Genomic DNA, 26,332 nt, shown 5'->3' with positions numbered 1-26,332 from the left:
TAATCCTAAAGCTGCACTGAGCAGAAAGAAAATAGACAACTTAAGGAAACAGCTGCCTGCAAAACATATTAAATAGGCATGCTGCCAGAACGGGAACATGCTGTTTATACTACGTGGTTCTTAATAATAACTAAGGGACTTTTCTTCAGCAGTATCAGTGTGAAAAGATAAAAAAAAGACTTTAAAAAAAGTTAACAATCAAGATTTGAAATGCACATGTGCTAACTGGATAGCATAATAATAAGTAAAATTCTGCCATTAATAAAAAGCAAGTATGTGAAAGTTAGAAGAGAGAAAAGCTCCTGGAGGGTGGTGTGAAATTGAAACAAACTTTATAAATTAACTTAGAGAACAGGTAGCTTGTGGATCTCACTCTCAAATATCAGCAGTCATTTTACAGAGACAATTTCCAACTTGCAAGAAACACAAGTGATTCAGCTCCAAAAGCCAAAACTGTGTGTTCTATTTCTACCCTAAAATGTGTTCCCTTTTCACCTTAGTTTTACACTGCCACTGATACGCTTATCCAGGGAAAATGAAACTATTTGTTACACTTCATCTACATGTACAACGTAAGAAAAAACAACTTAGAACTAGGTGAGATTCCTTCTTGTCCTTATTCCTGCTTCACTGTACGTACTATCTGCACTTTCTCATTGTTACCTGTAAAGTCGCATGTTAGCATAAACACACATGCAATTATAATCTCATTTCACATGTTTTATTAGTATTTTTAAAAATATTAGAAGCCGAATGGAACATCCACAAGTACTTCCACACTCCGTGGTTTTAGGTCCCTAGAGGCCACACTTCCCCATTATACTTAACTGTGAGATTGTTCCTCTAGAAAGGGAATCATAGAAGGTGCCCTGCACTGAAGCATGTTGAATAATGTCGGGAAGAAAATCCTCTTCACTAACCACAGAGGTGGTCTCCCAGTTCTGCACCTGCACACTGTGCTGCCTAAGTTGCAACAGTACTGCATTAAAAACACAGAAAAAGAAAGAAGACCCCTCCACCTCAAGCCCCAAATTCCCCTCCCTTCTGACTATATTTTCAAACAAAAGCCTTGAAATGCTAAGGAATGTGATGCACATTTCCTTTTTCAGTTACAGTCCTGTACACTGCAAGAACCTGCAACCTGATGTGAACGGGCTTTCCAGGGTAATTCCAAATGTAAAATTAACTACAGTGAAGGACCTTCAAGTTTTTTTATTGGATTAGATTATGACTGAGTGACCATATTAAAAGTTACAGCTGAGTGCAGAGAATTGCTGAGCTATTCTCCATGTACACTCATTCTATCTTCATTCATGTTAACATTGCTTCTCTGGGCATAAGGAAGGCTGAGTCAAGATTTATACAGTTGTGCTAAATCAATTTATTTTACCTATCACCAAGTATCAATATCTGGATTTTTGTGTGCGACAGCAAGCACGTTACCAAATGATGTCATATGTTATTTAAGGAGTTACTTAACAGTTTTGCTCCAGTTCCTCCATTATTTTTTCTTATTATGGTATATGTTTAAATAATAATCTGCATGTCAATATACTTTCCCTCTGTAACTAAATACTTTGACTTTAAAGCTCTGTTGTTAGAAGTAAACCACAGTGAAAAACCACAGGGAACAAAAGAACACGGAAAACTGCTTTCATTCAAGAGTCCTGATTCATGCTTGAACGTCAGTACAATGGGAGGAACTGAATATACAGTACTACAAAATGCACTGTAGTATTAAATTACCAAAATAAACGACACTTTTTATGAGTATCAGTTTTAAGTAATAATGGAGAGAAACAGTTCAAAGAACAGAATAAGCCACTATAGCAGGCATCTTTATGTCTTGTTGCCAAAAATCTGAAATTTCATTTTTAAACAAAACATTTACTCTGTAGACTGCAAAAAATCTCAAGACCTTTAACTTCATTATGTTACAATGATAGCTATGTTACCGCTCCTTACAAGCACCGTTTTCAAAAAACACTGAAGGGGTCATTGGAAATAAAACTTTTTATCTAGGTATAAACATGCCTTAGAAATGTAGATGTGGGAAACCGCAGAAAAAGTGAATAGAAATTATGCTACGAAAGTAAAATCAAACAGTGACAGTGTAAAAGAAAATTGTACTCCTAAAATTGCTTCAGCTTTGACCATGATTGTGGGTATTTGAGGCTGTTGGGCTTGATTCCATATGCTGACCTCTGCTCAGGAAAGTGTTCTCTAATCCTTGAGTCTGGGAACCATCGCAAATGACTACACATCTGCCTCCAGCTTCAAGGCAACATGATGGTATTGTAGTGAACCTAGCTTCAAATGTCTTTTTACCTTATCCTGTGTCTTCTAGAATAGTGCTCTCTCGGTGTTTCTATTGACATGATGTTTCAGAATTTGTTCTCATAAAACAAAATGTTCTTCAACTGTGAACAAAATTTCCAGGACAGGCATTCTTTATTCCTTTCTGCTAGAAAAGTCTTTAGCATACTACAGGCACTACTGGAACAGGTTGTTAATCACAAGCTATAGTCCTGTTTAAATAGTAAAACATAATAAATGCAAGGTGATAGTCTGCCTGTTCCTCCCCCAACATTTGCCCTTCATGGTGCTCTACAAGAACAAATAGAACATTATTTTTAGACTTTCATTTCTCCAGAAGGAAGGCAGTGGAGGAGCTGCTGAGCAACTGCATGAGGGAGAGGAAATGCAGTAGCTAGTTTTCCCAAACGACAACCAAAATGGCTCCATCTGAGCCTCTGCTTAGAAGTGGTACAGCTTTATCCCTCTGATTAAGTAACACTGAGGTTTGAAAGTGACAGGGAGGTGGGCGGGGGGCTCAGAGGCATGTTTTCTGTCCTCAAGGCCTAATTCTCTGGAGTAAATAAATCTGAAGCAGCCAAACTTCACAGCTTTAGGTGACTCACTACTATCCTGGATTAACTGCAGCTACAGCAACCTTTCCCAAGTCCTGTGTAAGAAATCAACTTAGTTATTTATATCTAATACATATATATCTATATATACATATATAGAGATATACAGTCTGGCCCAACTAAATGTTATGGTCTTGACACATGGATCAGTGAAATTTGACTGTCCTTTCGAAACAGGTCATAGTTGTAGTGCAACATGAGTTTGCAACTGAAGGCGGTAACTATCTCCCACCTGCCTTGTCGCTTATATCTTTTGACTGGCTTCATGCCGGTATGCCCGTCAGCGTGCATGGTGGGCAAACAGGCACCACATCAGTGCTGCTTACACAACTAAACCCAGGTCTGAATACCAAGTTGTATTAATTTGATCCTTACTTTTGTGAAGCAACGGCAATTCTGTGTGCCCCCTAAAGAGGAGGATGGGGGCAGAGCGAGAGGGGAAACCAGCGCCAGCAGCCTTCAGCCTCGGTGTGTGGAACCAGGCGCTACCCATGTTGTGCCGATGCCACCACCCGTGCCAATGCCACCAGCAGCACCAGGCATGGTTGCGCTTGAAAAGAAGCAAGCGCCCAAGGCTTGCCGCATGTTCATCCCGGTGCTGCCTCACACTGCGCAGCAAGGCCCGAGCACGTTGCCTTTAACGCGGCCTCCTGGCAACTTCACCACAAACACATGCACAGCGTAACCTCCCGCCACCAGGAACTCCCAGCGAGGCCCAATGGCGATGTTCATCGATGAAGAACCGCTTCCCGGCAGCGCGGGATTTCGGGCTGTGCACCGACCACCTCAGGCCCCTTCGGCTAACAGGTCCCCCCCCACCGCCGGGGCCGGCCCGCCCGACGCGGCTGCCACAGCGCTGCGGCCGGCGGCGCCCCAAGGGCGGGCGGAACACTGAGCGCCAGCGCGCAGGGTCCTCGCGCCTCGGCGGCGGCGGCGGCGGCAGCGGCAGCGGGGGGGGTGGGGGGGCGGCGGCGCCCCGTGCGTGCCGCAGCCGGTCACGTGGGCCGCGGGACCGGGGCCGGCGGTCGCGAGAGGCTGAGGCGGCGCTGGCGGCGCAGGCAGCAGCATGGCGGCGGCGCTGGGCGGCCTGGGCCTCCTGCAAGGCCGAGTCAGGCTGGCAGCCGCAGCCGCCGCGACCTCCTCCCTTGGCCGGCCCGGCCGCCGGGCCCCGGTGTGGGGAGGCGGCGCCGCCGCTCTCCTCTCGGCCGGGAGGAGCTACGGTTCCGAGGCGAAGGAAGAGGAGGAGCTGCGGGTCCGGTACCTGGACGACGAGCACAAAGGTAACGCGGGGAAGGCGGCGGCGGGGCGGCCCTGCCCCGCGGCCCCGACCCCGCCTGGGCCGGCGGGCCGCGCTGACCCCTGCGCGCCGCCGCGGCACTGTGGGGTGGCTCCCACGGCGGCCCAGGGCGGGAGGTCCCGGGGGAGCTGCCTGGCGGCCGGGGGCGGGAAGCGAGTGGCGGCTCCTCCTCCTTGGCACCTCGGCCGGTGGCTTCGTCGCAGCGTGGAGGGGGCCGCCGGTGTGGCGGTGCGGAGCGGGGCCGGCTTGGCCTCTCTCGGCTTCTCTTTCCCAGCGTGCAACGCTGTGCGTACCGCCTGTGCGAGGTGCACCTCTGCGGGCTGGCATCTGTTGGCCACTTCGGTGGGAGAGAATAAAGTGTAGTGGCAAACTACTGCAGGCTGCTGCTTCCCACAGCTGTTATGTGCTTGTGTGCTGAGGCAGGCAAGGACGCAGAACTCTTATCTCTGTTCTCTGTTCGGGAAAGTGTGGCTTCAGCACACTTGCTCATCTCATGCTGCTTTCCTAGTAACCATCTCACCCTCCTCCTTGCTTGAGTGCAGCCAGCTGCTGCTGACCTTGTTCTGCTCAGCTATACCAAGCGTATTGTTTTAACCCACCTGGTTAAATGAAAGGAAATCTATGCTCCAGAGTGATCTGGAGCCAGTGCATCATAACACAGGCAGTTTGTACTTCCTCTTATGGGGTCGTGCTCACCAGATTTTGGAGGTGTTCTTGCTCTGGAGGTGCTTCACCTCCTTTTGTGTCTGTCACTTCCATCCCATTTGGGTGCAGCCAGGCTAGGAATGGTGGAGAAACAGTAAGGGCAAGCTCCTTTCCTGAGGAATTATTTTTAGAGCCATTATGTTATACATATTTTCATGGAGGAGGCCGTAGTGCAGAGTTCTATTCATCTGCAGTGCATGAATGTCTTTATGTGGATTGTGTGTCCTGGAATAACCATATGTTGAGATGCACAAGTCTGTTTACATCATTTAGCATGTTACCTCAGTTATTTCAGACTTGTTGCAAATTCAGGCAAACACCTGTGGGTTGGGTATGCATATATATAGATTTGTATGCATATATAGAGCGGTAATTTTATTGTGAGCCTTAGAAAATGATTCTTTTTCAAAGGATTAACTGAGGCTCTGCTTTCATCTGAGGGCAGGTTTTTTGTCACCGTTGAGTGTCAGTAAAGTTGGTGATCCTGAAATCCACTTCTGTCTTGGTGACTTGTCTGTTCCCAACCCTTTCCAGTTCCTTTAAGATGTACTTCTTTAGTCCTGTTTTCTCAACCAACTGTGGAACTCAGAAGTAGTTTTAAACATCCATTTTAGCTTTTTAAGGTTGTTTGAAATTGAGGAAGAGGTTAGACAAGAGCGAAGGAGAGTTTGAGTTGTTGGAGGAGAGCTTTTGCTTGTTTGTTTTGTGCTTTTCCAACAAATGATAGAAGATACCTGAGTACTACTTAAGATCATGATTTTTATATCTGCTATTACACAGCAAGCAGTAAGATTAAGCGTTGTGTTGCAGCTGTTGAATCAGCTAGGAGTCTTTGTTTTTGTAATGTTCCAAAGGTTTTTAATACTGTGTGTCTATCCCAAGTTCATTGCTGAATGTTTTTGGTGCAGATACTCTTTTAAGTTTGATTGTGCAGAGAATTGAAGGAGGTTGTTGAAGAAAAGGTGCAGAGACAGTGAAAGTTTTGCATTTCAACAGCCCACTTGTTTTTATTTTTTCTGTTGAAAAAAGTCTTCTTGAAGTTGACTTTTCTTTCCTTCTCAGAATATACGTCTTTGTTAAATGTGGCATTAAAAATGCCCCAGAACATGGAGATAGCTTTTGCGGTGTTAAATCAACTGTGGCTATCATAAGGAAGGATTCAATCAATGTGTTTTTAATTCATGAATTCTCTTCAGGAGAAGGGTTTTTCTTTGGGATTGCCTTTCAGAAGGACACAGAAACAAGTAGTGGTTAATAAGTATAAGAACAAGAGTCTAGAAATAAACCAGAAGGAGACCTAAGCTTCATATGCCTCCTTCAGCAGCACAAAGAGCAGACCACGTTTCTGTAAAAGAAACATTTCTGCTTCCTCCTTGTGCTGCCACTGCATATCTTTCTTCTCGCTTTGTGTATCAAGTTGATCAATCTTTATCTGCTTACAGCATGTAATACCCCTGCCGCATTATGACACTAACTCCATGTAAGTCCCTGTGGTCTTTATTGCTCTTCTTTAACCTACCATTCCTTTTTCCATCAGTTCATGGTGGGACCCTCCTCATGCTGTTTCCTCACCATATTCTTCCATTACATGCTTCTTGGCTACATGCAGGGACAGACCTTGTCCCTCTGACAAGCTTTTACAGCGCACACGTGCTGGTTTGTGGTGTGGTTATGCTCTTGTCCATGCCCAGTCTTTCTGTGCTCCTTGGAGAAGGACGTGTTGTCTGAAGGGCTTTTACAGCTGAGGATGCTGGGGAGGCAGGGGCGCAGACTTAACTGCCTCACATACAGGCAGATAGCTTGTAGCTCTAGATGAATCTTTCCTTGCAGACAAAGTAGCAAACCATCCTGCTTCGTAACACTTCCAGGTGATTTGTATAGCATCATTTTTGGGAACCTGTTAGACAAACTGAAATGAGACTATATTTGAAAGGGGCAGTTGCTGAAATGTTAACTCCCAACTTTGAACTGAACTACAATAGAAAAGATGTGAGATTTCTGAAGAAAGTGATTTGTAAAATGCCCATGTATTCTGAGCATGTTGCAACTGGTGAAGCTTTTAGTGTCAGCTTTCTATGAGTATAGGTGAATGCCAGTGCATTAGTATGTTTTAATTAAATAGATGTCTTTTACTTTGTATGAAATTCTACTTAGTTATTACTAGGGTTGAAATGTATTACAACTGTTGAGATTTCAGAACTTTAAGCCAAGTTGCGTTAGTGATCCTATTACAAATTTTAATGAACTTATGGCTTTTGCTCTTAAAGTTATGGATGGAATTAGGAGAAATATGTCTGTAGTCTTGAATCAAGTGTTACAGTGTCACTTGCTGGAATGAGATATAAATATTTGTAAAGTTTAGATTTTTACACTAGAACAACTCTTTGTGCTTCTATTTTCCAGCTGGTTTTAGTTGAGTTTCAGTATGTAAGACAGCTTTTTGTCCTCATAAATTAGAATTTTAACGTACATGAAATGTGCAGAATAAATGTGGTCTTAAAATTGTTTGTTCAGAGGTTTAAAAGTGATAGCTAGCTGATGAATCGGAAGCGTTCTCCCTTCTTTTGCTTTGTTTAAATAAAGCCGGACTGAGCAGATGAGATGTATTAATCAAAGAAGTGAAGGAAAGATTTTAAAGTGGTGTTTAGAGATAAAAAGTGTGCGGATACGGAATTTTGAAAATGTTTTGGTGTTTTTAAAAAATACCGCCTAGTACACATCTGTATGGTTTTGCACTTGAATACTTCTTGATAAGGTGATCAATGGAAACCACCAGAATTATGCATGATATGCTCACCATAGGTTCTTGTTTTGCTTAAGAAACTACTCTAGAATAATAAACACCTTAGTCAACTTGTGTGCTTTGGTTTATCTGAGTAGTTAAGTGAGGCAAGCTTAAAAATAACTTAGCTGTCATTGATCCTTCCTCCATTTTTCAGTGCATAATTCAGATATTTTTTTTTAACTATTAAAAAGTACGTTTGATCATTTGTATGTGTATGCTAATACAAATAAATGTCTTTCTATAAGTACTTTTTATACATATGTAGTGAATCTTCCTAACTCAGATAAAATTACTAATATAAGTGTAAAGACAGGATTTATTTCTAAGCAACTGTTAAATCTGTTCCTGCCAAACATGGAGGATGAATATTTTTGAAAACTAAAAAGCACAAGATAAACAGACAAACATCATTATTTAAAGTAACATTTCCTGTGTGCTGATATAAACTGCAGTTAAACCATGACCCAATAATTTCACTTAAATTGATCAACCTGTTTTGTGCAGTATAGAAGGAAATATGATCTTCTCCCAGCAGTTTTAAATAACGATAGCATCGTATATTTTATATATGACTTTCATAGAGTTTTCTTTTAAACATGAAGAATTATATCACAGGCAGCTTTCTAATTTGACAAAGGTAACTTGTAAGTAGAGAACATATTGTACATCTGGATATGTTTTTCCTCTGATGGTTAGCTAGGCAAGCAGTACACAGCGATATGACTGCTTACATTAGACAGCATCAGGAGTCATCGTAGTCCATTGGAGAGCCTAGCTAACAGGGTAGAAGTTAGTTTTTATTATGTGGATATAATTTTTAATAGATGCATATTATTTGCTGCAGAACATTCTGAAATAATGTAGAGATGACTCCCAGGAAAACCTGTAGAATTAATATTGAGTTTAGCATTATGTGAATGTTTATTCCTTCTTAGTTTATCTGCTGCCACTTTGACACCATATAGATACTGGAATTTTATTACTTTTATTATTTCTACTCATATTTGTTGATGAATGTAATGATGACTTCCAAGTTATTTTTTTCTTTTATGAATAGATTTTCAAACAATTTTTAGAAAAAAAAAATGTTTTGGAAAGCACACCTAGAGGGTAAGTATGACATTGTAACAGGTATTTAAAAATAATCAGAATTTCTGCATGACTGACGATATTTGTCAGGATGTTTACCTGCATGGCAGTATTGTCTGAACATTTTGCTTTTTTTCTTCTTCTTTATAATTGGGTTGGTGGGGCTTTGCAGTGTTATATGAGCCTGATTATTCCTTTTCACCCTGGTTAGGGAAATTTATCCTGTCTAAAATTGATGTACCCATGTGGCCAGGGTTTTAAATCTTGCTGAATGTGCAAAATGGGGAAGACTTGCCTTAAATAGTTTTTGCCAGGAGCTCCTTAAGGGGTGGACTAGGAAAGGGAGAAGGATCAAGTTCTGAGCTGTAAATCAGGAATTCTGTTTTTCAATTTCTGTTTTGTGACTTTGAGCAGGGACTTAATCTGCCTGTCGTTTGGTCACTGATTAATACATAGGGAAAACTTCCCAAATCTTACTGCAGTATTAAAAAGCCTAAGCATTTGTTTTATAGATGCCCAGGTACTATAGTAGTGGCATATTAGAACAAAACTCACTCAAATGAGAATTCAAGGGATGTCTTTCTGTATACACCACTGCAATATATAATTTTCTCTTGTAGGTCTTTCATGCTTTTCCTGCTGCAGTTCTTGCTTTATTATTTTTTTTTCTTAATTAACAAATAGAACAGCATTGTGGCTGTGATCTGTATTTACCTCTTATTTTTCTGGAGAGGCTGGCAGAAGTGGTAGGTTTATGACTTGGTAGACCACTAAGAAGAACCAACCTGTGTGATTTGTCTTCAAGGATCATCCCTTCATAGGAAAAAGTATTAAAAGAGCTTTAATGCTAAATTAAACTTCCTTCTAAAGACACTAATATTGGTGGTGAAGCTGCAGTCTTTAGGCTCTAATGAAGAGAAGAAAAATAGAAGTGCAATTCAAAAGTGTCATTGCTGTTGACAAAAAAATGTTTCTGGAAAGGACTTTATTTCTTAACTGAAGAACAGTTTGGGGTGATAGCATCTCTATTTCAGTCAAACATCAGATTTGCAGTGTGCCTTAGAATTCAAAATCAAAGCCTGGTCAAGTGTCTCTTTGCTGCTTTAACATGTGGTGCTGCTTTTGCCTTATGCCAAATCTACTTGCATTGAACATGAAATATTTGTATTTGGAGTAATCTACCTGAAGAATGAGTTGTGACTGTAGAAGAAGCAGTACTCCCGTTTGCTTAACAAAATATAAACAGATTCCCTTGTAAGTGCTGAATAAGGGTCCTTGCAGGAGGTCCTAGGTGAATACCTCCAACCATGGGGATGAAAAAGTGGGAATGTAGGCTTACAGAAGAAGGGTGTGAAGGTCATTTGGGCTAGCCAGGCTCCTACCCACTTTTAGGAGGTGTCTATACATAGAAATTTATTGTACAGTGGAAACAAGCAAGAATAATGTATTCTCTGTTACTTGTGTTTAACCATTCTTATTTGAATCTTGAGTGGTAGCTGGTGAGTGGAGGACTTTGCAAATTGGTAACTACAGAAGGAGCAGGAGCTGTCTTTAATGTTGTCTTGTGTAAAGACATACATGCAGGAGGAAGAAGGGGAAAGGGAGTGGGCTCAAGCACAAATGGGTCAGTCATTTGGGAGGATGCGTTTCCCTGAAATAGAAGAAGTACTATGCACTGAGATGACAAGACCAGCACCCTGTGGAGGCTACAAGAGCCTTATGTATAGATAACTGAGAGGACATAGCGAGGTAGGTGTCAGTATCTTTCCGCAAGCAGCAAGCAATAGGACAAGAGGAAATGGCCTGAAGTTGCACCAGGGGAGGTTTAGATAAGATATCATAGAAAATTTCTTCACTGAAAGGATTGTCAAGTATTGGAACAGGCTGCCCAGGGAAGTGGTGGAGTCACCATCCCTGGAGGCATTTAAAAGATGTGTAGATGTGGTGCTTAGGGGCATAGTTTAGTGGTGGACTCAGCAGAGCTAGGTTTTGATTGGATTTGATGATCTTAAAAGTTTTTTTTCTAACTTAAATGATTTTATGATTATACGTGCAAAGATGAGTGGTGAGGAAATATCTGAGAAAATGCTATTTCTGGAATGTCTTTGTTAATCTTGTAGATTAATGGCAATACTGTGGGCATTTTTGTTTGAGATAGAAAGCTCCCATTTTGTCTTTCGTTCCTGGTTCCTGTCCTAGTCCTTTACCTTTCTCCCCTTACTCCTGCATTCTTCAAATAACAACAACAACAAAAAATAATCTTGATTGATAAAAGCTTACCAGGGCTTGGTCGATTAAATAGGAGTGTGTGCTAGTATTTAGAATTCAGGGAGTTGTGGTGTGTTCAGGAAGTGATTGTCTAAAACATTGCTTGGTAAACATAGGCATCCCTTTTGCTAATCATACCTGGTAAATGAGGGGGGTTGAAATAAGGACAAACAAATGCTGTTGCTGTTGCAAAGTTCAAACCCATGAACATGTAATCAGTCAATGAGACAACTGATCTCTAACTGGACTAAGAAAGCTGTGAATGTGTGACTGGAGCTGTGTACCAAGCACTAAGCATAGTTTTTGTGGGAGAATTTTTCTATTATTTTTTTCCTTTTTGAACAAAAAGTTCAGGTTTCCTGTTGGTAGCAGTCTTTCTGTGTTTGTGACTTCCTTTTATCTATATCAGAGTTGCTAGTTTTAGCTGTTGTAGCACTTGCTTTAAGAAGTTTCGAAAGGCAGGCTGTCTAAATATGGAAACGTGCTTTATAATTAAGTATCTTTACTGGTTGCATGGCGGCACTTCACACACAAACATGAAATTTGTGCATACAATCGTGTAATTGTACATCAGCCTTTGTAAGCACTATTTCCGCATGAAGGTGTTAGGGCCATATTTTAATTCTTAAAATAAATGTAATTACTGTTGAACATTGAAATGTTTAACATGGGAAACGGTAAGTCAATTTATTTTCTTTCAAAAACTCACCAGGTAAGTGATTACACTAGTAGATTTTTGCAGTTCTCAGTGATGCTTTTCCTGTAATTTCAAAATGATAATTCACATAGATAGTATGTATTTCACTATATTGTAACAATGATATAATTTTTCTCCCCCTCCAGGAATTGTGGTGCTTGGATTAAACAGATCGCATGCCAAGAATGCACTTAACAAAAATCTTCTAAAAATGGTAAGTGAAAAGGATAGTTTTTAGTGTAAAGGTGAAATATTAGAATTAAGCACTTTAAAAAGTATGTGGTTATTCCCCTTCCTCCTTTTCTCTGTAGATGTCAAAAGCTGTGGATGCTTTGAAATCTGATAAGAAAGTACGAACTGTTATATTCCGGAGTGAAGTCCCAGGGATATTCTGTGCTGGTATGCAAACTTAATTTTCCTGAGAAGCTGGAAATCTCTATCTCATATTGCACAACAAAAGCCCAGATTCCAAGGAAACATGTCTTTTGTATATATTCATCTCAGTAGCAAACAAAACATTTTAAAAATTATTTTCCTTAATTGCTAACAAGAACTTAATATTGGTTTTATTCTTTCTGTGTCATAAAGTATTTAAAAATATGTAAGTTTATTCACGGTGATGGAAAATCATTTAATTGAGCTCCTGGAAAGTCTTGCATGTGCTTCAGAATGAGGACCACATAATGCTAGAGGCCATGTAAAACGTTGTGTAGAAATCTGTATCAAACCCATATTTTCCATACATTAAAATTAACTTTTATTTAAAGAATCAAACTTAAAATTCATTATGAATGTGACTGTTACTGCAGGCTGAGTGTATTTGCAAATAAAAAAACCCCAAACGAAATAAAAAGCACACCCTCCAACCCACTTACCAAGCAGCACATGTGTCTTGCAAAAGTGCTCAGGAAAATGAAAGCTCTCAACTACCAAACACTGAGAAACAGAATTTGTCAACATGTCAAAATCAATTGAAGCAACCGTGTATTTTGTGGATATCAAGTGAATAGTCTCCTTATTTTCCTATGTCCCGTCCAGTTCTTTGTTCAAAATTAATTTAAGAACATTTGAAACTGAAAACAGAAGTTGTTTTCTGCTTTCTAATATACAAATTGAACTGTCAGGAAAGAGGAGGAGATTAGTTCTAAAATCTTTCTTTTCTGATCATTTATGCAGTCATGAAGCTTGCTAGCCACACATAACATAATTAATTCAGTTTAAAATGGAAAACAGTTTTCCCAGTTTTTTTTACCTAAGTGCTATTAGTTGAGTTTAAAATTTTTATGTGCTTTTAATGTCTGTTTACATCCAGATACAGTTTGTCACTGTAAGACTTATGAAAAGAATTGTCTTAAAAAAGAAAGTAATCAATTCAGCATTTAGTAATATATATAAATAGGTTAAATGTGTGCATTAATTAGCATATTTAATTTAAATGTTGTACCTTGTTTTAAAACAAATTTTAAAGATCAGTTACTAATCTTAGGGGAAAAGTTTAAAAGCTGTGGTTTTTAAACTGATGAATAATGCAGCATTACAGCAACACATGCAAATGGAGTTTCAAGTTAGGTGTTATGTACTTCATATAAAAAGGTGGCCATTAGTTGAGATTTGTTAACTCTTTTGAGGTTTTTCAACTAATTTTTTAATCTAATAGACATGAATTTTGTGGTAGTGTTATACAGGAAATATGAGAGCAGAAATACTGAGATCCTCTCCCTCAAAATTAGGTATGCTATTAATACTGTATTTATGAGCTCCAAGTAATTCTCTGGTATTCTTTGCTCGTTGACTTTGCAGAGCTGTTTTGGTACTAAGATTTAGTGTAGTCATTGTTGCCTGTGAGTATGTATACACAGCTGACTGTAGACAAGGTACAAGGATGTTTGTGTGTGGACATCAGGAAGGGCAATTAGCCCTGAGAAGAGGAGTGTGAAAGACTAGGCCTGGATAGCTATATCCAGGTCTTGAAGCCGGGAGTTAGGGGTAGAGTGTGGACTAGGTGTATGTAATTTTTTTTAAAAAAGTGGCTGGTAATATGAGAGTCCTAGAAAAGGAAACTCCTGCAGCTGAACGAGTGAAATAAATAGTGTTCCAACAGTGGCAACTGAATTTCAGGATGAATGAGAAAATGTGAGACAGTTTGTCAATGAAAGTAGGCGTAAAGAGCTCAGTGGCTGGATGGGTTGCTTTTATAGATGACTTTAAGGGGTGTCTGTAAAGAGAATGAAACTAGACAAAGCATAGTGGGACATGGAGGAAACAGGTAACAAAGCATTTTCTGAAGGGGACTTAGGAAATTCAGTAGAACAGAAGAAAGCGTTTTCAAACTTAAATGTCAAAGGACAATGTGCTGTTTCAAGGACAATTTCCTTAAAAAAATGCAAGTATCATCTTGTGAAATGTCACATTTTCTTATGTGTTATAGTGTAATTCAACTAGGCTAAAATTTGAATATTTGTTTTAGTTTTTCTATTTCCTCAATTATATTTTCTTGCTTGCATGCGTGGGAATGTATGTTTCTAAAAATACATTTTTTATGATGATTTTTTGGACCACCATCTGATGTTTTACAGACCGCAGATTGAGAAACTTTGTCCTAGAATGTAATTCCCTTTTATGTGTGGAATGAAATCCAAGGTCTTTAAATCTTGCCATTCCTCAGCTATCAACAAAAATCTGTGAAAGCCACAAGCCAAGTGTCTTGTTTCCTTCTAAGGGCTGGTCCACAAAACATGACATCCAATTGTTATTCCCAAAATGACAGTGTGGGTGATTAAAAGATTTAAACTTTGTTGATGACTGATGTGGATTTGAGTATGATTCCAAATCATGGAATTTTCACATGGTGAAATGGGAAGGGGAAAACAAAGTATTTCACCATGTGAAAATTCCATAAAATACAGAGATTGTGCCAGGCAGTCATATCTTTTCATTTCTGCACAGAGATTCGCTTTGAATCTTTTACTACTGCTTTCTTTGTATCTTCTTTCTTATGATCTATACATCCATTAGTGCAGGAAGTTCCTCATTAATATTCTAGCATTGATCAAAAGGAACACCTGGAAGTCAAAGAGCAGCTTGTCTGGGGTTAAGGGTGCATTATGTCTAGGAGGCTTCCTTGTGCTTCCATCAGAAGTGCTCTGTCTCAGAGTTAGTTCCTGGCCCCTTTCTCTGTCTAAAGCCAAATAAATAAAATATTGGCCTTTCTGGATAGAACACGTATGACCAGTTCTGGCCTATGTAAGTCTACACTGTGTGCCTGCCCAGTTCTGTGGCCAAGACAGGCGAGTGTGCAGGATTCTTTTTATTTGCTGGCGGCAGTGTTCCATCCTTGAGGAGGGCACAGCCTGCAAGGAAGGTGTCAAAAGTTTGTGATCAAGTAATTAAGAGCTGTGGTGTGTTCACACAAGGGACTGAATTACATTGACATAGGCAGTTCAAATAGCTAAATTTTGCATTATTAATGTAATATTAACATATATATATTAGTAATATTGCTAAGGTAGTTTTGTGAGCAGATTTTCAGGATTTTTCATCTTCATAAAACTTCTGGAAGTGTAACTCTGTGCACAGTGTGAGGAAGGGAAAAAGGACTGTCCACAGCTTGTTGCAAAACCTTAATTTGGAGTGGCAGTGTATTCTGGAGGCAATCTTACAGCTTCTTCTGATCTTAACTACATGAGATCTGAAAGAAGATACAAATAAAATACATGACCCAAGATCTACTTTTTTTGTTTTCAGATAGCGTTTGATAATGTTTGTGGTCTGAAGAGTTGAACAACCTAATGTTGCACCTTAAGCTTTTGTTGTTCCGTTTCCTCAGGCTTTGAATAAAAGCCAAAATAATATTTGTAGAACTTTTAGTTATTACAGAATTTTGCATTTGGAAGTGTTGTTTTGGCAGACTAAAGCCTGTTGTGTGATTCCAAGTCTTCTCTCTTCCTTTTTTTGTTTTTTTCCCCTCTCTCCCACTCTTGTCTTATGTGTTAGGTGATGTGAAATGGGGATTATGTTACATTTTGCAATTACAAACTATGGATATTTGAGATCAGGTAATGTAATTCTCTTTGTAAGCAGTTTTATTTGTTGATGGTTACAATAGTTAAAGAAACAGACTCCTTTAATGCTGTTTTCTTTCCTCCTGTCCACCTGCTATTTCATGTACTATTGGTTCCCATAGGACTGTCCTGTTCCTCCAGGCCTCCTTTCATCTCCTGTCAAGAAGGCACTTAGGCATTTAAAAAAAATTATTCTTTATGTGTTTGTTTCAGGCAGTAGCTTACTGGCCCATAGTCCATTGGTTCAGTTTACAGCTCATACAAATAAACAAAATGCCATGCTGCTGTTTTACAGTTCAGAGTGGTTACTGTTTTGTTTTCCTTTCTCTGGTGCCTGGCCAGCCAGGACAGTTGCTTAACCCTGACTGGCCTAGTACAATCAGAGATTGTTTCTTTCGTGAAGGTCCACATGTGAGGAGTTGTCAGTTTCCCTGCATCCATTCACCCTCTGTTGGTACACAGCAAAATTCTGATATTTCATATGGGGGGATAATGAAATGCCATGATTCCCTAGAGGAACTGACCACTTCTGGATTTCTTTTTGCATGGGAGAGTTAGGAGAGCTTTCAGGGTCAAGAACCTCTAGCTTCTTGAGATTTTTTTGGTGAGTGTGTTTAGAGTATAACTGTTAAAGAACAGGCTCTTCAGCACTGCTTCTGTAAAGTGAACTGCATTAAATGAAATAGAGATTGTGAGATGGGTGTGTTCTTTGCCTTCTGTATGTGTACACACATAGAAGGTGAGCTTTGAGGCAATTTTTAGTGGACAGATTTGAGAAAAAATTGTTCTTTGGAGACCTTATTTCAGAAATCTTTGAGACATATCAGAATACAGTAGATAATTAACTTATTTTTTGTTGTAACTGGTTTTCAGGATAATTTGAAATATTTGAGTATTGGAGCTTTTCAAACCACTTTGCCCTAAAAGTCACTGCAGCTTGGCCAAAAAATCCCCTTCTTGGAAAAGGAGAAGTAATCTTTCTGCCAGCAAAAATTCATAGTTTGGGTCTGTGGTGTGAGTAAAGCCAGCACAAATGCTTTTCCGGTTGGCATAACTTGTCTACATCAGAATTTTGTTTCCAGCACAGCTGAGTTGGCTGTATGGTGTGTGGTTCCCGGCTGCCATTTCCAGCTGGTGTAGTTTTTCTGGCAGAAGTTTATGAAGCAGACAAGCCTGGTAGAGCAGATCTTTGAAGTCTTCATTTATGGGTTTTTGATCTGGAGGAGGAGAGGAGTTCCATAATAGCTCTCAAATACTTGACCTACTCTTATTTTTGTTGAACTAGCAAGAGTAGTAGGGGAGTATTACGTGGATGTAGTCTCCTTTTTCCCTCCAGTCTGTGTTAAGTAAGCAAGAACAGAGGTTATATTTTTCCAGGTCATAATTTGGTGTTCCAGATTGCACCTCCTGCACAGGAATCGAGGAAAGAGTTTGTTTGTTAATCCAGTGTTCCCTATTGAGGCTTCAGATCATGCACGAAAATATTTCAGTGTCTTTTGAATATTTTTGTTGCTGTACATACATTTCATTCCCCAAAATAAATGCCTTCAGAGGTAGACTGTAGCAAGGTTCTTTTTTTTTTTTTTTTTTTTTTTTTTTAATTTATTGCAGACTTTCACCAAAGTTCAGATTCAGACTGATGCTAGCTGCTTGTAGACTGCTAGGCTCAATGACAGTTGTTTCCCCTACAGCAACGTGAGTTATGCAAAATCTGGCAGGTTCGTCAGCCATATGACAGCTGTGTCTTGTGAGTATGTGCGGAGTTATCTGTTGAGTTTGGAGGCCACAGCTTGCATTTGCCCAACATTGGTGATTTAACTTCTTAATTTTATTTCTGCTGTTGTTTTTCTGAAGGAACTAATAGACGTCATGATTTTCTGGAGCAAATGCTGAACAACGGAGCCAATAAAGAGTGCAGTCAGGATTGTGGTTTAATCCCCTATTCTATACACAAACCCCCAAAACCCAATAAGAAAAACTGGTTTAAATGTCTTTCTTTTGGAAATATCTCAGCCAAATAACTCCAATTGCTCCTCTACCTGCTACCCTGAGGAGCCATACTGCATTTCAGAAGAAATTAGAATGACTGGATTTTTGAGAGCTAGAAAAGTTCATCTTAAACAAAAGTTTGTTCTTGGCATTAAGTATGGCAGAGCTGCCATGTTCCTAATCGATCACTTACATGATTCTAGTATTGGAACGTAGTTCAGGTAGGTTCAGCATGTTACTTGATGCATGTTATTCTGCCCATGTTTACCTTAACCTTGTGCTAATTGTAGAACAAGGGAAATTAGAAAACAAAAATTGCTTGTAGTTAATACAGCACATAGTGGCACAGTAAATAGCTGCATGCGTAGTTTAGGCTGAAAAAATAGATAAATGTGCATCCACCTTTTAGCTGCATAAAAAATGCAAATGGAAGGTTTCCAGGAAGTCTTTCAGTAAGAGTATGAGAATATGACCGTGTTAATTTTCTGGAATCCAGAAGAGTGATCCATTCCTATGAGGGGGCAGGCACAACAAATGGGGTAGGAAGCTGGATGGGACTGTCAGCAACAGTGCAGTCAGTTCTACTTATCTGTGAAACTTTCAGCTAAGTATCACTTGGCTGCCTTCTCATTAGTGATTACAGCGCCTGATTTGAGAAAATTACAGGAAATTTTTTTGTTTGTTCCTACCCCCGTGCCCCCCAGTCGCTTTACTTAAAGTTATTCTGTAGCTGGGAACAGAGCTTTTAAACCAGTGTATTGGGTTTACCTGGTGGTAGTCCCTGTGAGAACAGAGCAGGAGCTGTCCCTGTATTGGACACAGTGGGATCCACCCAGCTCCAAAACAGACCCATGGCTGCCCAAAGCTGAGCCTGCCAGAGGTGCTGGTGGCACTTCTGTGATAGCATATTTAAGAAATGGTAAAAAAACATTCGCAGGAGCTGTGACAGAGAGGAGTGAGGAAAACATGAGAGAAACAGCCCTGCAGACACAAAGGTTAGTAAGAAGGAAGTGAAGGAGTTGCTCCAAGCGCCAGAGCAGGGATTCCCTTGCAGCAAAAGTTGTCTTTTTTTTTTTTTTTCAAAAAAAAGCTTTGCAAGTTGTCTCCTTGCAGCTCACGGAGTACCACTGTGGAGCAGATATCCACAGTACGGCCCATGGAGAACACAACTCTGGGTGCCCTGAAGGAAGCTGCAGCCCATGCAGAGCCCTATCAGCAGCAGGTTCCTGGCTAGCCTGTGCAGGAGCATATTTACTGGCAGGTGCAACTCATGGGGGACCTACACTGGAGAAGTGTTTCTGAAATACTGTACCCTGAGGAAAGGACCCATGCTGAAGCAATTCTTGAAGAACTCTGGTCCATGGGAAGGATCCATGGTAAAGCAGTTTGTGTGGGAGGGACCCTATGCTGGAGCAGGGGAAAAGTGTGAGGAGAAAGGAGTGGCAGAGATGAAGTCTTATAGTCTTACTGTAACCCTCATCCCCTGTGTGCTGCTCAGTGGGGAAAGAGGTAGAAGAGTTAGTAGTGAAGTTGAACTAGGAAAGAAGGAAGGATAGGGGAAGGTGTTTTTACTTTTGTTTCTGTTTCTCACTATCCAAGATCTTTTTATTCTTGAGGAACTGTGAAATTGAGTATGGACTGGTCATACAAAGTCTCAGAGGAACTTGTGTAAAAAATGGGTTAAATAAAAGTAGTTGGGAAGCTTTCTCTCCAGTTGAAGTAGTGACCAGTACTCGGTAATCGGTACTGCACAGAAGCTAAGTGGATTAACCTCAAAAGAAGGGACTAAACCTGTGGCTGCTTTGTTCTTTCTGCCATCCCTTACTTGAGATGCAAGATTCTTTTCATCAGGATTCAGCAGGACATCTGTTTAGATGTCTGTCTTCCTACATTGTGTACTCTTCTGTATAAAACTTCTGTATAAAATGTTTTGTGTCCCTTTCCTCTAGTTTTAAAGTTCTCTAATGATAACTTTAGTTAGTTACTTAGTGCCAGGAGTCTTGAGAAAGACTATGTTCTTCCACTGATTGAAGACTATTTGAAATGAAAGTACTTTCAACCACAGTGTATCCGTCTCCAATATCAAAAGTTTTTCATAGGCTTTAGTGGAAGCAGAAACAACTTTATTCATTTATTACCACAGCATAAAACTTTCAAAAAAAGTTTCTGGTAATTGGGTGTATTCAGCTGGGATGCTAGTTGTGGATATTTCCATGCAATTTTTCTTCCTTTTTTGGTCTTGAATGAGCTGTAGACTATAGCTCACTGTGATTTGTGAGTACAAAGCTGATGAATAACAAATTTAAGACCAGGCCATTAGTGAAGGATAAATTACAAGAGACACCATTTTAGCAGTATTTTCCCTTGATTGATGTAATTTTGAGATTTGCCTTTTCAAGCTGATGAAACAGACCATCTGACCATTCCTTCTTTTCTGTGGATTGTGATATCTGATTAAAAAATGGAAATGTAAAATGTTTGTTTATACCAGTAATATAAGCATTCTTCTTTCTCCTTTCCCATTAGAATTGAAGCTATCTTGAATCTGAGATTCATGCTATTACTTGAGACTTACCTAAGTAAACGAATCTGTCTGATTTGGTCCTCTAGTTATGTGGTGATTCTTGCCAAGCAGAATCATAATTTTTGTGGACAATGACTTAATAGGAATGATCAAGCTAGTAGTGCTTTACTAGTGTAAGACTTATCTAAGGCTGGACTCTCTAACACAGTCACATGGAACTACAAACCAACACCTACTTCAGTTATTTAAAGTGTGGGATTATTTTACGTGATAGATATCTGTCTTTAAAACTAATTTTGAGCAACAGTGGTCTATACTAGGTGTCATTCAGCTGGCTTATGTGTGCTGTAAAGTATAAAACTGTATATTTAACTGTTGTAGAACGTGGTGAGGTTGGGGTAAGTTTTAATTGCTAGTAATCTTGATTTTTTTAGTTTACTCTGTTTAATGAATTGTCTTAGGCTTTTAATCCATTAGAACAAATGTATGCAAATAATGTGATTTTTTTCTGGAAGAAATTTTCTAATGAAAACCATCTAAAACTACTACATTCTAGGTAAAGGAAATATTTCTGAGAGAGTGGAATTTGGTTAGTTCTTTAGTTTAACCAGAGAAGGGTAACAGGAAACAGGACTGACTTCCCCAAAATCCTTTAAAAATATATATAAAAGCATGGGAAAAATGTATCAAATTGTATGTCTAAAATTATTAAAATGTTCTGGAGAAGTAGTCACAAAGCATAAATATACTGATGGAAAGAGAAATTTATTTGTTTGGATTCTGAGTATGGCAGTCAGAGTTGTTGAGGTTATCCTGTCTTTTGAGTAGCTGTACAGAAAGCCCAGGGAGACAGATGTCCGAAGGATACACTTGGCTGTTTTGAGTTCCCTTAGTTCATGTAGTTTATACTAAGTTGAGTGAAAAAAAATGAGTGCAGCTTGTTTTTTTAAAGGAAAATAAAAGGTTTGACCCTAACTTTAGAGCTAAGACTATTACAAGCAAATGGCTGAATGCTGTTTCATTAATGAGAGTAAGTATAACCATATAGCTTGTGAATAAGTAAGTTAAATAGGATCCTGAAGAGCTGGAGAACTTCTACAGTTTTGTGAGACGTTTGAAACTGACACAATGCTCAAGATGTTTGTGTTGGTTACAGAAATGATACAGAAGTCTTCTGAGTAGAAATTCCTGGTGGCTTGGTGTGCAGACTTGACACAAGCAGGAGCTATGGAGAAGCATCTTCAAGTATGTCCTAGAATTTAAATGAAAGTGACATCTTGTCAAGATGATTATGAAGCAGTGAAAGACACTCACTTGAGTACCTAGAACAGTGAAATGTGTATGCAGAGCTTAGCTGAAGTGCTTTAGTTAATTTTAAAATAATGAAGTCTTCTCTGGAGTGGATTTTACTAGAACAGACTAAATTAAAATGGAAAAGATACCAGATGGATGCAGAACATTTTATATTGGGAAAACAATGTTCTGCAATGGATGTCCTTAGGTAATCGGACAATGTGTTTTCCCAGTTCCTTTTGTAAAGAGACTCTGCTTTCTGGATATAAAATATATCGTGTTTTTTATTTCAGTATTTAGAGAATTACCAGAAATAGTTTTGGTCTGTATTTGTCAGCTTTTTAAAATATGCTTCTCTAAGGTTTGATCCACAGATGTCTTTGGTGAAGTAACCGGCTTATTGCAGCTTGTGTGAACTGGAAATGCATGTTCAATAGCTATATTATGTATCTGTTGTAACTGTAATGCATTTAATTTTGGTTTTTAAAATGTGTTCTTTAGTATTTCTATCAGGTTTATACAAATCCACCTTTTCTAGGTTTACATGTATAGATGACTTCCTACATTCCATGTGCTTGTTATGGTGGGATTTGACTTTTGAAATATAGTCCTGGTGGCACTGCTTAGGACTGCTTAGAACTTGTGTTGAACTTTGTGTACAGGTATTTGCTTAAATGCATCACACCTTCTTTTCCTTTTCTATCCCATATCACTGAAACTTGCAGTTAGATGACTGTCCGTGTCCATGACACCATGTAAGAAATTTTTATAGTTACCTATATATGTAATATAGAGATGTGCAGGTAAAGTTGACAGTAGTAAAAAAGTTCTAGCTGAAAACTTGCATGTTAGGGTTGGCAAAAGCAGGTGACTTTGGATTTTCTACTAAAGATGGCTTTCTGCAAAGTGGAGATCAGATGAACTGCCTTCTTGAAGTGTATTTCTGTCTGTTGACTGTCTGGAGCCCTAGAGTGATTTACATAGTTTAGCAGTGGACATAATAGCAGTGCTAGGTTAATGGTTGGACTTGATGATCTCAAAAGTCTTTTCCAACCTAAATGATTCTATGATTCAATAACCATCAGCAAAGCAGTTCTGGTGTCTCTTGTGTGTGTAACAAAGCCTGAGGGCTGCGAGATTCAGCACTGCTGAAGTCTTCAATTTGGTAGATGAGTGAAGAGGGTACAGAACTGCCTTTGTTTCTGTGGAAGTGAGCAAAGTCTTCTTGGTATGCTTGAGATTCTCCTGTTCAGAAAAATACTTAATATGGTGTAATTTTTCATCTTTAATCAAACTGTAGCCTGTGCAGATTTCCTGCAGATATATTAGAGCTCAGTAACTGTTGATTTAATATCTAAAGCTACAGGAATATCTATGCAGTCTTCACTGGTATCTTTAGGCCCTTTGAAGTCACAAGGCAGTTCAGGTGAGTCCTCTGGTACTCTTGTATGGATTGGTTTTCTGTAGGTCTCTGCAGGTGTTTTGAAGTATTTGTGTTTCGTCTGTCGTTGACCTATATGCTAACAAATTCTTGTTTGAGTACTAGTGGTCTTATCTTAAAAACTTGTACAGGCATGGCTGGGATGGGGTTAATTTTCTTTATAGCAGCCTTATGGTGCTCTGTGTTAGATTGATGACCAAAACAATGTCAACTGAGTGTGATGAGGGTGTGCAAGTGGCAGGGAGGGGACACAGCAGGCACAGCTGGCTTGAATTGAGCAGGGGACTATTCCGTAATATATGATGTCATGCTTAGCAGTAAAACTGGGGAGTTGTTTTTCCAAAGCAGACCTTGCTCAGGACTCACAAGGCATCGGTTGCTGGTCGTAGAGGGTTGCTTTTGCATAATTTTTTTTCTTCTTCCCTCCGCCCCCCTGTACTTATTAAACTGCCTTAATCTCAGTCCACAAACTGGGTGGTAGTGGTGGCTGTTGTGTGTCCCCCTGCTTTTGTTGTTGCATTTTACTTCTCCATCCGGCTGCTGGGGAGTGAGCAAGTGACTGGGTGGAGGCTTATCTGCTAGCTGGAGTCAAACCTAGTATAAAACTGTAGTTCTGTGTGGCCACAACGATGAAATCTTAAGTCACTAGCTGGGGTAGCCCCAGAAATGCCCTGTATGGTAACGAATACTAACATTACTATAATGTTACTATATTCCTTTTTAACTTTGCTAGTGGGATGCTTGAAGTCACTTTAAGCCTGTTCTAACAGGTGTTGCGGCTCTAGAGGGTGGTTCTTTTTTACTATTCTGTTTTCATAGTGCAGTGTTGAACTCTTGAGAACTTAGTATTTACGGAGTTGCTCTTTAGCTGGTTTTAATCCAAAAGTATCTTTAGCACTCTTCAGGTAGAAACGCAGGTTTTGGAAAAAGATTCTTTTGGTACTTCTAGCCTGTCATGGTTGGCAGTTTGCACAAACTTTCAGAGGTGCCTTATTGGGATTGTTATTCTGACTACTTTGCCTGTGGACAGTTGCAGTCTGGAATTGGAGCACCTTAGAGTATCAGGTATTAGATAAACAGTTTGAGATATATTCCTAAATTACAAAATGTTGTTTGGCTGTCTGTATTTATAGGCCTGCATCAGCAATATGCTTTTGCTTTAAGTCTTTCATTTCAAATCTTGGGATAGAGAAAAAGTTCTCTGTATGTAAGAGTGAAGACATTTAATTTATTAATTTTTTTTAATCTTTTGAAAGCTGGGTAAGTATCCTATCCTGCATTAAGACAATTCAGGAACTTCATCTGTTTCCAAGCTGCTTGTACATCCCTGTAATGAATACGTTGTAGATAACTAAGACAGCTTTGCCTAATTTTGAAATGCAATTTTATTTATTGCACAGGAAACAGAGGAGTTTATTAGACAGAATTCTGTCTTTCAGTAATCCCAATTTGTTCATGGTTCAGTGATGATAACAGGTCAGTAGGGGTGTTGAGCAATTTGGTTGACTCTATGATACCAGACCCATTTTAACATGATTATCATAGAGGGTAGCTATTTTAGTTCGTGTAATTCTCACTGTTTTCATCATCTTTAAATCATGGTTAAAAGAAAGCAATCAAATCTGTATTATGTGTGAATTCCATGTCATTTCATAGACTCTCCTACATCTTCTCAAAAGCCGCAAGCTTAGTTTCAGATGTTGGCTAGAGCCTTTGCTACAGTTTCAGGGCATGCATATGGATGCTCCACACCTGAAGTTACACTCTCTTGTCTATGTTCCATATAGAATGGTTAAAAACTGTGTGATTTTAAAGTGGCTAAAACCAGATGAAGACCACTTTGACAGAAAGATACAGATATACAGATTATTAATTAGGGCTGTTAACTTATCCTTATTGAATTAGTATTTTGGCTAGGCCCCTGCTATGTAGCATACCACTTGTAAATGTGTTTGTGCTTAGATGAGGACCTTAATTCTTTTTTACTTGTATTTTGTACCTCTGAGCATTTGACTTTTCTCTGTGGTGTCTGAGGTCCAGATCTCTTCCATAACTATTAAGTCAAATTGAATAGTTGCCATCATTTGAAATACTCATGTCACATCTATGGGTGTTTGACATCTTGATTTGTGAAGAAAGGCTGCTGGTTTTCTTTCCTGTTCTCTGAGGTAGGTTGCCACAGCGCACTGTATGAGCTAACTAACTCTGTATGAGCTTTACCCTGGTGTACTAAGTGCCTATGGCACCTGATTTCTTTATTGCTGAGGGAACTGAGCCTGCTTTGCCATTTATATCCTTAGCTGAGAAAACCTGCTGGCAAAAAGAATCTGATCTCATGTGTTTGGTGGTAATGTGTGCTGGAAATAGAATACATGTGCGCAATACGTGGCAAAAATAGATATTGCATGGTAAAGAATGATTTTCCAGTTGCTTTTGAAAAGAATAAAATGATCATGTAGCAGAGGTATGTAGACATATCTGAATCTGTGGCATTTTCATCTTAAAACAATTTACAACAGTTAGTTTCTTATCTGTTTCCTTCTATAAATGACATAGAATAACACACAATGCAATTATGTATACATAATTGACACAAATATGAACAAAACCTTCTAATAATTAACATTTTTTACTTTTCTGTTGTCTTTGCCTGCCGCATACATTGGTTTTCTTTAAGGGCACCTTTGTTATAGGTTTAGTACAGTAAAAGATTGTTTTTTTGCAGCATCTAGATTGAATGTGCAGCTCTTGAAAGCCAGAGGAGAAAAAAATAACAAGAATCCACATAAATGTAGTATGGAGTTGTTTATATATTCACAGTTATAATATGTTCATGCAGTGATGTAGAAAAAGGTGGAGACCTGGCCATAGCAAAAATAGTATGAATCTTGTATGCAGTTTTTTCATACGCAGGCAGGAGAGATTTGTTTTGCGTCTTTCAAAGTGTTTTCCTTTGTAAAATTAATACAAGTAATATGAAAATGAAGAAATTCTGAAGTGTCTCTTTAGATCATTTTCTCTTTATATAGATTTTTCTTTTTTCCTGTTTAAATGCTGATCCCGTATCTGTGCTTTAATAAATGGAAATACACATGTGCTTCTGTTTATATAAATCAGGCAACTCTTTTATTGTCTTACATCGAAAGAAATTTAAAAGGTAAGTAGAAGAAATGCTGTAATTCTTTGTGTCAGATCCTGCCTGTTTTAGGCAAAAAACAAAAGCTACTTAATGATAAAAACTTGCAGATTTGTA

The 26,332-nt window shown here is 39.2% G+C and overlaps 1 protein-coding gene across 6 annotated transcripts in view; it reads left to right on the top strand.

The window, feature by feature from the left end:
* The first annotated feature begins 3,928 nt into the window (after nucleotides 1-3,928).
* The window catches only part of AUH (AU RNA binding methylglutaconyl-CoA hydratase), a 113,932-nt gene continuing 91,528 nt past the window's right edge, over nucleotides 3,929-26,332 (top strand). For 2 of the 6 annotated variants that reach the window (XM_055698624.1, XM_055698622.1), the window contains exons 1-3: nucleotides 3,932-4,210; nucleotides 11,918-11,985; nucleotides 12,083-12,170. In XM_055698624.1, coding sequence (XP_055554599.1) covers nucleotides 3,997-4,210; nucleotides 11,918-11,985; nucleotides 12,083-12,170 — 370 coding nt within the window. In that variant the 5' untranslated portion in view covers nucleotides 3,932-3,996. Of the gene's footprint in view, nucleotides 4,211-11,917; nucleotides 11,986-12,082; nucleotides 12,171-26,332 lie in introns of all 6 variants that reach the window. The other 4 variants (XM_055698625.1, XM_055698626.1, XM_055698623.1 and 1 more) reach the window with 4 other exon arrangements.

The sequence above is a fragment of the Falco cherrug genome, chromosome Z (genome assembly GCF_023634085.1).
Source record: "Falco cherrug isolate bFalChe1 chromosome Z, bFalChe1.pri, whole genome shotgun sequence".
Lineage (NCBI taxonomy): Eukaryota > Metazoa > Chordata > Aves > Falconiformes > Falconidae > Falco > Falco cherrug.
This window is presented reverse-complemented; position numbering and strand designations above follow the sequence as displayed.